This window comes from Chiloscyllium plagiosum, chromosome 16 (assembly GCF_004010195.1).
Source record: "Chiloscyllium plagiosum isolate BGI_BamShark_2017 chromosome 16, ASM401019v2, whole genome shotgun sequence".
Taxonomy (NCBI): domain Eukaryota; kingdom Metazoa; phylum Chordata; class Chondrichthyes; order Orectolobiformes; family Hemiscylliidae; genus Chiloscyllium; species Chiloscyllium plagiosum.
Window position 1 is genome coordinate 49,870,000 of NC_057725.1, and position 12,054 is coordinate 49,882,053.

Consider the following 12,054-nt stretch of genomic DNA (forward strand, 5'->3'; position numbering starts at 1 on the left):
CCAGTGTTTTACAAACATTTCCAATTCACAACATTGGCTCATTATTGCACTTTAAACTACTGTGACATTAACTTCAAGAATGAGTTCAAGGCACCACTTACTGAATATTAGTGTATGTTTTTTTCTACAAAGATAGATTTTTTTTTATCTTCATTTAACATGACCCCTTTTACAAGATTTTTAAAAATAAAAACATTGCCATATAGGTCAAATCATTTAATGATGCTTGTCAGACAGAGATTCATCGCACAAGAGATACTGACAGTTTAGACTTTTATCGTACTTGAAGTCAAAGTGAACCCAAAGTTCAAACCTCTTGGCAACAGTAAGGACAGCATTAACATTTAACAGTTGACAGACATTTTATTGCTAACATTCTCTTAAAAGAATTTTCAGGATACAGTTCCATGGGTGTTTAGATATCTTATCCAAATGATGATCCTGCACCAGATTTTAAGTAGCATTTATTTCTTGTTGTAGAGACGAAAAACACAAGCAAGCCTATTCTTGTCCTCAGACCTCCCCATGGACATATGCAAGGCAACAAGAAAAGTCAGTCGAATTCAAACATTGAGACAATGAAGCTGATTTAGACACTAAAATGTCAGTCAGCACAGACAAGTAACTGGACAACTGTCTTTTAGATTTGTGGTTTCTTTCCAACCTTTTGAAATTTGCAATCAGAAGCTTCCAAGTATTTCTTTTTAAAAAGCAGTACTAGGATTAATGCTCCTTTTAAGCAATAGGGAGTCCCTACAATAATCCAAGAAATCAAACAAAATGTCTACAATGGAAATGCTGGATTTCCTCTCTGTGTTCAAGATACGGACTAGAACTTAGCTCATTTCAGGCACTTCGGTCTCAGGTCAGGTAAACTGTCAAACATCCTAATGTCTTAGTCATGGCTGGATCAAAGTTTTAAAAAAAAAATCTTACCAAGATGCCCCTCCATCCTGTTTCCCCACATCAACTATTGAGCTTGCTAACTAAAACCACCTGTTAGACATTGACTATTTGTCCCCTTTCCTGTGCCAATTACAAGCCAAAACTAATTAGAAATTTCAAATTTCAAAACTAATTTTCAAACTCCGAGGCCTCTCAACAGTCAGACAGAAACTTTATCCCATCAGGCAGCACTGGATTTAAATATTCGCCCAAAGTAAGAGATTCAAAAGTGAAGTCTAATTAAAACTACCCAAATAGATATCCTTAATATTACAAGGTAAAAACCTCAAAGCAAACCCAAACTTAAAAAAGGCTCCTGAGAAACAGTTGACCAGTTTTCCATTTGAAGTTTTTATGTACTAAAGTATATACAAACAAAAGGGAGAGAGAGCTAGCAAAGTCACAACATCAAGTTGTCAATGAATAAGGTATAGAGCAGAAGACAGATTCACACTGTACAATAGTTGGAATACCACTCTAAGATAGAGGGACAGTCAGTATTTCAGAAGGCCATAAGGTACATTCCTAATGCTGCTTGATACTGGTGGTGAATGCCACACTGCAGAACTGGTCCGTTTCAGGTAACGTGGCTTGATTTTGCCAAAGATGCTCCTAAGATCAGGAGGTTGAATGACACCAAAGAATTTGTCCACATCAAATGGGTGGTAATACTGCTTTATAAGGGCTTGCTGCAATTGTTTACCTGGTGGCAGAGAAACATATTTCATTACAGTTAAATATACAAACACTGGAAAATTGTCACCACAACTCCTCAGACTCAAAGTACAAACTGACTTCAGATTTGAAAAGTGCTAGTAGAATCTGGATGATGCAAGTAAAAGGTTAATCCCCAGGTGGCATACTGCGGCAACAATGACAATCAGATAAAGCAGTTTGAGGCTGCTCTTTGTAAGAAAGCAACGACAGGTCCCTCAATGAGTATTCAATAAGAATGCCAGAAAGATGCACACAATAGTTATTTATTTCAATAATACGTTTAAACCAAAAGAGTATTGAAGGACGAGAGGAAGGAGACAAAGAACAATTATGCCTGTGCTGGATAATAAAAAGCAGCATGTAGTAATCCAATATGAATCAAGTATTTAGAATAATTTGCAATACATTAACTGAAGTTGGTCAACTCAGCAGATGCCAAGTTTCAAACATGAAACCCTGTATTTGTGGGGATCATTCTGTAAGCTTGTTAAGTCAGCAAGTAATTCTTCAGTAAACAAAATTTCCTCAACAATTAATGCCCTCAAAAATCCTCTTCATTGATGCCTATTGCAGTTTGATTTGGTAAGTGACCTTTATAGCCTGGGGTTTCATTTTGCTTAAGGAGGAGATATCTGCAAGGATAGGCCAAAACAGTGCTGGAAATGTGTTGCTGGAAAAGCGCAGCAGGTCAGGCAGCATCCAGGGAACAGGAGAATCGACAGTGTAAAGTAATGGATTAAACTTAGTTATGTCTATAATCACTTAACTATAAGGTTCTAAAGTATTTGTTTGAAACAATCACAGCCTCATTAAGTCAGCATTGCACATTGTTACAGACAATATAGCATGTGGGGTGAAGCAGGGTACTTGTCAGAAAATATGGTTCATTGTCACATTGTCCCAGAATTTCAAGTGTACAAGCATCAGCTATCACAACTAATTAACAACTTGCAGTTGCCATGACCAGTCTATTAAAGGTTGTAAACTTTCCATTTCATTACACACAAAATGTTTTCTTCCTAAATCAATTACTTACCATCAGCCCAAGCAGGGATCGGTTTACGTGGTGCTCCCTCATCATCTGTAGAATCATCACTGTTCAGATCCATTCCATAGTTGTCTAAAGTTACTTTTGGCATCTTGAATTTTGAATAGTTATTGGGAGTCATGGCATATGATTCTGGGGCTGGAGAGTGCTAGAAAACAAGTATATTTGTCAAATCTCAATTACTACACGATCAACAAGTTTCCATCCAGACTCAAACTGAACTGGTTTTGAGGGCATATGCATGGGTTCAGTAATGAAAGTTATCCCCAAAACTTTGTTCTTATCTCAACTGGAGGCAATAACATTGTGGGTCAGAACCTAAAGTCATGCATAGGAGTTCAAGTGTCTCAGCAACAGCATTGATTCAGGTTTTGCAACTTTCCATCCAAAGGTCCACAAGTCAAATGAAAAAACTGACTAACATCTGCAAGATTTAGCAGACAAGTTTAAAATTATAAAAGTATTGGAGATCAAGGCCATATCAGGGAAAAATAGCAAAACAATGAAATTAGAAGTAGACGTCAAAATAAAGCATTAACAAAAATTAACAAATACTTTAATTTAGTAGCTTTTGAGCAGGGCAACCAAATTGGGAGAAATTGGACAGCAAAAATGAAATTGATGAGGTAGCCCTCCCAATTAATGGATGAAATAAATAATCTTAGCTGCACTTCCACATGAATGAAGCCAAGAGATAAGAGCATAAAATAATTGTGAAAAGGCTTTGACATCTTTTCATGGTGAGATTGGTAACAATCAAGAAGAAATTTACAGTTACACCATGTCAAGGTTTGCTTTGAAAATAAACTTACTACCTCAACAGTTCTTTCAAAAGAATTAATCAGGCCTCACTTTTCCACACCAGACTGAGTACTTGTCTGAAACACTAAGGCCTAGGATTTCTTTCCCAGAAATCGATCAAGAAGAGAAGGTATAACTAGCAAGAAACAAAAATCTTCATCCTCAAAAGAAAACAGATGAAAGATAAAAAAATAATACAGGCCTTCAGATGCAAGGAAAGAGCTATCATAATGGGCAATAATGAAGCAGATGATAAAGGTTACTGGAAACAAGGGTTAACAAGGCGGCTATTCCGAGGAAAGATCAAATGAGGTAAGGTTTAATGTTTGAGTTATGAAAGACTGATTCACTGAAATCGCTGGAGTCTATAATTAAAGGGAGTATAGATCATTCTACGACAACACGCATTTTGTTAGCATGAATTGGCTATAATGCGATTGACAAGTTGTGGACGTTTTGATAATGCAAACTTTTTAATGAATGGGCATAGCGATTTTCTATTCACAATCTGCCATTATGTAAGTTTCTACAGCATGTTGCAGAGGAACACAACTGTCGAGACATAGAACAACCTCTATGACCAAGTAGAGCAAAATGATACCTACAAAGTAAGTCTGCATGCATACAAGTTGATTAGAAAATATCTGTAGTATGGTATCCTGAGTAACACCTGGAGCAGAGATGATTGGCCTCCAACAACCACAATCATCTTCCATTGTGAAAAGAGTTTTTGCCCAAATTCCCATTCACTTTCCTGTTTCTCAGGCATCTTAATGCTACATGCTGTCGAAAGGCCAGGGGCCTTTCAGAATCTAAAACTAAACACCAGTAAGCAGGTTATTGCTAATTCAAGTGCCACTTAATAGAATTGTTGACAACACTTTGATAATGAAAAGTGGACTGATGCGAGGACAAACTGGGCTGGATTAGATTTATTGTTTTTGTGGACAGGAAATCCCACAGTAAATTTTGACATTGTCAAGCAGAAAACAGTAATGGAGCTGGTCTAGAATAACTAGCTCTGGAGCACAAGTCTTTAGTATTATTGCCAGAACACTGCAAAACGTTTGGGCTGTAACAATTTTTGGCATTCAGCTGGCATGGGATGCTGGTAAGCTCAGGAAGTGGGGTGGATCATCTAGTCAGCACTTTTGGCCTGCAAGGAGTTTGCAAATATTCAGCCTCTTCTTAGTTGATGAATATGTTAAATATACTTTTGGTCCAATGAAAGGAATCCAAAAAAGGAAATAGGGAGAGGAAATTGGATTTAATTAATTTCCACAACAACCTTATTGAATGGCAGAGCAAATTTGGTGGCTGTACTTATGTTCCTGTTTCTCTTGTTTGTATAATCTGGGCTGACACTTCTATCCAGTACTGAAGACATTGCATGATCAGATGTGTTTCAAATACTGTTAACTCACATGCACTTCCACAGTCACATTCAACATATTTTTACTGGTGACCTTCTCTGCTTTCTGGTCTTGCTCTTCCTTCCATTTTCTCTCTTCAGCTTCACGAAGTTTCTTCTCTTTTTCTTGTTGCTCAGACTCCAGTCTTTCCTGCTCTTTTCTAATTCTCTCTTTTTCTAAACGCTGCTCTTCCTACAAGATGCAAATATAAATTCAAAGTTCAGAATCACCACGTTAATAAAAAGTCATAATCGTTCAAATACTTCCAAAGGGGAAATGGGATTAAGCCCAATAATGGAATTTGATTTGCTTCATACTAGCAGAGAAACATTAATCTTTTTCAGATCACTAAGTTTTATGTGGAGAAGTGGATACCAAAATAGATTTAATTCCTTCCAAGCCTCTTCCCTCCCAGTGAGGCAGAACAGCAGCAGCTGGAGTTTCATTGAAATCAGGTCATTTAACCAAATTGCTTTTTTTGGTGAAGGTGCTAAATACACAAGTGAAGAAAAGGCACTGTATTATTCCATTAAATTTTGCCCTCAGTTTGATAAACTGTCGGGTAATAAACTAAGAAACTCCAAAGAGATTTTCCTACTGTTGAGCTCAAGCGATTTAACACACTCACTTCTCCACAGGAAAGAGATGAGTTAACTTAACATAGTCAGCAACAATTCACCCCAAGACGTTCTGACAAACATTTAGCAAATAAATAGAGTGGCAATTGGAAGGATACTGAATCGAATTGTCCAACAAACATAGCAGCTTTTGAGACACATTATGGTCAGTGGTAATGTCCTACTTCTGGACCAGGAGGCCTCAGTTCAAGTCCCACTTGCTCCAGACAGGTGTCATTACATGTCTGAACAGGTTGATTTTTAAAAAACCTTTTCAGCAACCTTGTGAAAAGGAGATCAACGTTGGCATCTTTTTCCATTATGACCTGATTCAATTAGATAACAAACCCTACCTTCTGAAATTGAATTTAACTGTTGAAAAATGTATAGGATGTATATTTAAATAATCAGACCATTTTAATAATTCACTGCAAAAATCCAACTCTTAATTATACTGATCATTTACTATGCAATGACACTACAAAAATTTGCCTTTTCAAGAATTCACTTCCACGGCGAGGGCATTGCTGGCTAAGCTAGCACTTATTATTTTGCACTAATTGTCCTGGTGGTGGTAGTATGGTCAAGTTGCCTTCTGGAAATGCTGTAGTCCATTTGGAATAGGTATACTATGCTATTAGCAAGGGAGCTCCAGGATTTTGAACCAGTGAAGGAAATAAGGAACTGCAGTATAGTACAAAGTCAGGATGGTGTATGGCTTGGAGGGAATTTGCAGGTGGCAGTGTTCCCACGTCCTTGCTTTCTTTGTCTTTCTAGGTTATAGAGATCACTGGTTCAGAAGAGACTGGTTGGAAGAGCTTTGGTGAGTTGCCAAACTGCATCTGCTGGATGACCCACACGATTGCAGTGGTGGAGGGAGTGAAGAATGAAGGTGTTTGCTCGAGTGCCAACAAGTATTACCACTAGTTTTCTTGCTTCTATGTGGACCAAGGTCCGTGCATAGTAGCAATTTCCAGAATTGTAAGTCAATGCTGCGAACAGTGTTGGCATACCAAACACCTCAGTGACTGTGCACATGTATAGCTTACAACAAATTTTGTTGCCAAACCAAAACAGATTGCTTTTCCAGGATGGGATCAAGGTAGCGTTGATCCCATTCTTCAAAGTCTTGACTTGGAAGTGAGATGACAGGCAGGATTGGAAATTAGGATGCAAGCTACTTGCTGCAGAATTCCTTCCCCATGCAAGCACAATTTAAATGTCTGGTTTTAAAATCAGCCCAAGCCCAGCATTTTCCAGGTTTTGCTGCATTTAGACAAACTGCTTCATTATCCAAAGAGTTGCAAATGATGCTAAACCGTGTAATCAGTGAAGATCCTTCTCTCTATCATAAGGTCAGAAGCGAGGCGATTGATGAAGCAGAAGATGGTTGGACATAAAGACAGACTTCTGCATTGATCGCCTGGACCAGAGATGATTGACTGACAACCATTAACATTTTCCTTTGTGCAAGGTATGACTGTAACAAAAAGTATTCTCCAGATTCCATCAACTTAAACTTTTATTTAGGTTCCTTGATGCCATACTTGCTTAAACGATGCCTTGATATCAAGGGCAACGCCTACCATTCCACCTTTGGAATTTAACTCTTCCAGACTTGCAGGTCTGTACCCAAGATTGAGGGCTGAAGCTCAGTGAACTTGACCGAACCCAAATGGAGTATGATAGTAGATGCTTAAATGCCAATGCACTTTCCACCATTTTGCTAATGAAGCAGTAATTGGGCAGGTTGGATTGGTTTTTAAAATTTGCTCATAGGCCAAGTCAACATTTTTCTCCCCATACCCAATTTGACTGGAGAAAACCACATTGAGCAGGCTTCATCATGTTGCAGCCCTGGAGGTTTAGGAACATCTGGAGTGTTGTCAGAAAGGGAGTTCTGTTGTTACTGAATCAAAATTCCAAAGAAACATTGATTTAGATGCAGGTCAGGACAGTGTTGGAAACAACTTGTAGGAGGTTGTGTTCCTTCATATCTGTTGCTCCAGTCTTTCTAGATAATACAGATCAAAGTTTTGAAAGATGCTATTGAAAGGAGATTTTTTAAATCTATGTAGTGTATCTGCCACCACTGTGGCAATGAAGAAAAGAGGGAATCGTGAAAGCTAGTGGGGTGCCAAACATCCTGGGTGGTGTCAAGCTTCAATGTTATTGGAGTTCATCCAGGCAAGCGGAGAGTATTCATCACTCCTGACTGCACCTTGTAGATGGACAGTCAGGTGTCAGTTAATTGAAGAATTCCTAACTTTTGATCTGCTCTTGTAGCCACATTTAATTGATTGGTCAGTTGAGTTTGTGGACAATGGTAACATCCAGGAATGTTGATAGTTGGAAGGTTTCAGAGATTGTAATGCTATTAGTTGCCATAGGGCATGGATTAGATTCACCCTTGGGTACGGTCATTGCTTGGCACTTATCTGTTTTTCATGTGCAGGACATAATTGTCCACCATTCATTTAGGAATGTGATAAGATTAGAGTTTAAATATGGTCTGATGATTGTGGAATTACTTACTTCTGTCGACCACATGCTGCTCAGTATGCAAATAGTCCTGTATAGTACTTCCAGCAGGTGGACTCATCATTTTTATGAATACCTGGCACTGCATATGTGCTTCCTTCCTGCACTTTTGACTGAACAAAACTGGAAAGTTTAGCATTTATTGCACACGATTATCCATAACACTGGCTTGCTGGACTATGATCATTATGCAGTAGAAAGTCAACCAGATTGATGTGGAACAAAGCCACTGGCCAGACAGCTGTGGAGTTTTTCCAAGTTACAAATTGCCAGCTTCATTGTCACTTTATCATATTTGAAATATTAATACTAGTGATGGCTCTGTGTGAGCAAGTGGCAACAAGTGCAGCAAAGGAGAGATCCCCTTACCCATTTTCTCTCTTTCTCCTGCACTTCTTGGCGAAGCTTTTCCTTTTCTCGTTGAGCCTGGAGTGCAGCATCCTCCCGTGCTGTTCGCTCCATCTCCCGCTGTAATTGAAGGGCCTTTTCTTTCTCCAGTCGTTCACGTTCTCTGTTAAGAGAAAGTGCACTACTTATTCTAGATCTTGCACAAATCCAATTGAAGCAATGTTTAACAATCTACTAATTTGAACTCAAAACTGGGTTTCTCCTTCCAAACTTAACTGTTATTTGAAAAACACATGCCAAGAAATATTTTGCATACAAGAGTAAAAATAAAATAATGATTTAAGAATACCATAACAGGTGGTCATGTGGGTTTGATTAAAAAACGTTTCTCTGGAGAGGGGATGCAGAACTTTGTTACATACTTCTCCGCCCGAATGCTCTCCTCTTCCTTTTTTCGTTCCCGCTCTCTATCTGCAGCCAGCTGCAGCTCATGCAATCGTTCTCTTTCCAACTCAGCTTGCCGTTGTTCTTGAAGCTTTCTAGCTTCTGCCATTTTACGTTGCCTCTCCAGTTCTTCCTCCTTCTTACGCTGCTGCAGCTCTCTGCGTTCTTCCTCCTGCAAGAAATATTTGAATTGTAGCCTTTATACCTGGCTTCTCAAGACTTGGAATCACTATCAGAATATGTACCATATGCCATGTGATATGGTTTTAACTTAACTGAACGGACATTACTTTTTAGTAGATCTGATGGGGAGGTACTGGTGTTGGACTGGGGTGGACAAAGTTAAAAATCACAACACCAGGTTCTCGTCCAACAGGTTCATTTGGAAGTACTAGGTTTCAGAGTGCTGCTCCTACTTACCTGATGAAGGAGCAGCGCTCTGAAACCTAGTACTTCCAAATAAATCCGCTGGATGAGAATCTACTGTTGAGTTTTAACTCCACTCTGAATTGAGCTTTGCAAGACATCGTAACAGCGGAGTGGAGGGTAACAAAAAATCCACAGAAGATAAATAAAAAAGTTTAAAAAAAAAAAAACTTAGTCCTCTAATAAATGACTTACCACTCAAAACAGGGATTACGATTTAGAGAAGATGGACAGCATTATTTTCAAATAGCAGAACACAGGAAGAGCATTTAATGAATGATGAATACAAACCATAATGAAATGAAGTTTAAATAATTAGAATCAAATATTCATATGTTAAAATTGAACTTAAGCCTGGTGTAATGACACTATCACTTTAAGGAGGTGTATTTTGTCCTTTTTTGGAAAGGAGATTGAGACAGAGCCGCCAAGCTTTCCATTCCAAGCCAACAAAATAAAGTTTCAGGCACCTTGGGTTTTTCTTTCCAAAATGTTGGAACAATAGAAGCAGCATGAAGGAATGGGGTCTAGCTGCCACGGAACCAGAATTTTTGTTTAGCATTCAATAGTTGCTGCGATCTTCAAGCTGGGTTCTGTTAGTCCCCTCACTCTTACAGCTAGAAGGTTGGGCTCTCTTCCTGCAGCTAGAATGGTCTCACATTCAGTCTATTTTACGGAATTGTCTTTGGCAAGTGTGTATGGGACGTAACTGTATTGGAATAGTTGATGTTTCATAACTAAACAATTATTCTATTAAGTTTTAACAATATAGAGTTAAATTATTCCAAATCTTTGTATTTTAGTTTAGTGTAAGAAAAAACAGGTTTTGTTTTAAGCTTGAATTGCTTCTGAAACATATCCCCTTATACTTCCCTTTTAAAAAGAAAATACAGTTGGGGGTCTATGCTACCTTAATATATTTTGAAGGGGGTTGGTCTGGTCCATAACACTAATAGTGAGACATGCTCATAAGAAAAGTTCCTTGATTAAAGTATCAAGTAACAGAACTGTAACCAAGTCATTTACATGGCAAAAGTGAAATAGCTAAGCTTTCTTAAAAAAAAAAGTACAGCGGCCATACCAGCTGTTGCAGTTTCTTATTTCGGGCTTCCTCTTCTTGCCGCCTTCGAGCTTCTGCTTCCTCCATCCTCTTGGCAGCGACCTTACTTTTTGCTTTCTCTTCAGCAAACCTTTCCTTACGAATCTGTAAAACAGTATAGAATCCTAGGTTAATCTCTTGATACAATGTGCGTATTCACTCAAAGGAATGGTAAATCTTTCCTATTTGGTTGATTCTTCATTTCTGTCATCAGGCAGCATCAGAACTGACATACCTTTGCATTCTTCTCATTAATTTGAGCAAACTTCTGCTCAATTTTCTTGATCTTTTCTTCCTCTTGTTGTTGAACTCTGGAACGAGTTTCCAAAACACGCTTTACTTGCATTTCCCGTTTCCTATGAAAAATAATTCCATAAAGTTTCAATAACAGTTTATTCCATATCCCTATTACCACCTAACATTAGAATGAGTGAATGAAAACTAGGGTTAATTCATTCCATAGATCAGCCACATTATTTTGGAATCACTGGGAGGGGAATGAGATAGTTTAAAGTTTCTTTTTGCTCAAATGGTGAAGGAAACCAAGATTAAAAAAAAGTCAAAAAGGTACCAAACTCAATTGTTCACAAGGGGAAGATACACAAAAGCCATCTTGTACATTTTTTTTGACAAACAAATTCTATTTTCCATGATGTTTCTAGGCATAATAATTCCACATTTTTAATTTATTGAGGCATCCTTTAGTCTTTAAGCTCCCAAATGATACTGCTGGTGTTTCCCTGTCCCCTCAGTCAATGTCAACCAAAAGTTCATCATACCAAAAACAATATTCCAGCTCTATTAAGAGTCTCTTTAAATCAAATTATGTCCCTACAGAATTGAGTGGCAAGTTATCAAAGTGATTTTTCATTCGGTAGCCCAAAGGCTCTCAACATTCAAATTGATTTAGACAGCATGGCTGTCCTCAAAACACTAATCTCCACATATCCTGCAACTGAAAACATCAAGCTGGTTGAAACCATCATGTTCCAATCACTTGCTACTTCATAACGACCTGTTTAGTTCACCTATTGTGTCTTCAATCTCAACATCCTATATGAAGAAATTTCCCTGAGCAAAATCTACCTTTGAATCAAAGGATAGTAAAACAGGCAGAGGCAAATCACTCGCAGGTTCTTCATGATAAACCACATGTGTCAACTATGATGTGGAATGCCCTTGTTAACCAATTTCGAGGCAAGACAAGCACAATCAAATTTCACTACGGACCTCAATATAAACTCCAAATGCACTTACATACAAATGTTGCACATTATGAAGATACGGCATGGTGGCTCAGTGCGAAGCACTGCTGCCTTACAGCACAAGAGTTTGGGGTTTGACTCCAGCCTCAATATGTGGGGTGTTTGAATGTTTTCCCAGCATGAGTCTCCTCTAGGTGGTCTGGTTTCCTCCCACAATCCAAAGATGTACAGGTTAGGTGGATTGGTCATGGCTAAACTGCCCATAGTCTTCAGGGATGTGCAGGCTAAGTGGCCTAGCCATGGGAATTGCAGGCTGACAGGGATTTTAGGAAAGATGGGGGCTGGGGTTGGGGACACTACAGGTTAAGGTGGACTAGATGATCTGCTCCCACCTTGCAGGGATTCTGCAGTATGCCCTCTACTACACAATAGCAATCTAATCACCTTAAAT

The 12,054-nt window shown here is 38.6% G+C and overlaps 1 protein-coding gene across 2 annotated transcripts in view; it reads right to left on the reverse strand.

Annotated features, from left to right (window-relative positions):
- Positions 1–201: 201 nt before the first annotated feature.
- The window catches only part of LOC122557881 (inner centromere protein A-like), a 36,527-nt gene continuing 24,674 nt past the window's right edge, over positions 202–12,054 (reverse strand). For both annotated transcript variants that reach the window (XM_043706049.1, XM_043706048.1), the window contains exons 13-19: positions 10,634–10,754; positions 10,381–10,503; positions 8,852–9,045; positions 8,451–8,592; positions 4,936–5,115; positions 2,699–2,858; positions 202–1,648 (exon numbers count right to left, since the gene is read on the reverse strand). In XM_043706049.1, coding sequence (XP_043561984.1) covers positions 1,440–1,648; positions 2,699–2,858; positions 4,936–5,115; positions 8,451–8,592; positions 8,852–9,045; positions 10,381–10,503; positions 10,634–10,754 — 1,129 coding nt within the window. In that variant the 3' untranslated portion in view covers positions 202–1,439. The remainder of the gene's footprint in view (positions 1,649–2,698; positions 2,859–4,935; positions 5,116–8,450; positions 8,593–8,851; positions 9,046–10,380; positions 10,504–10,633; positions 10,755–12,054) is intronic.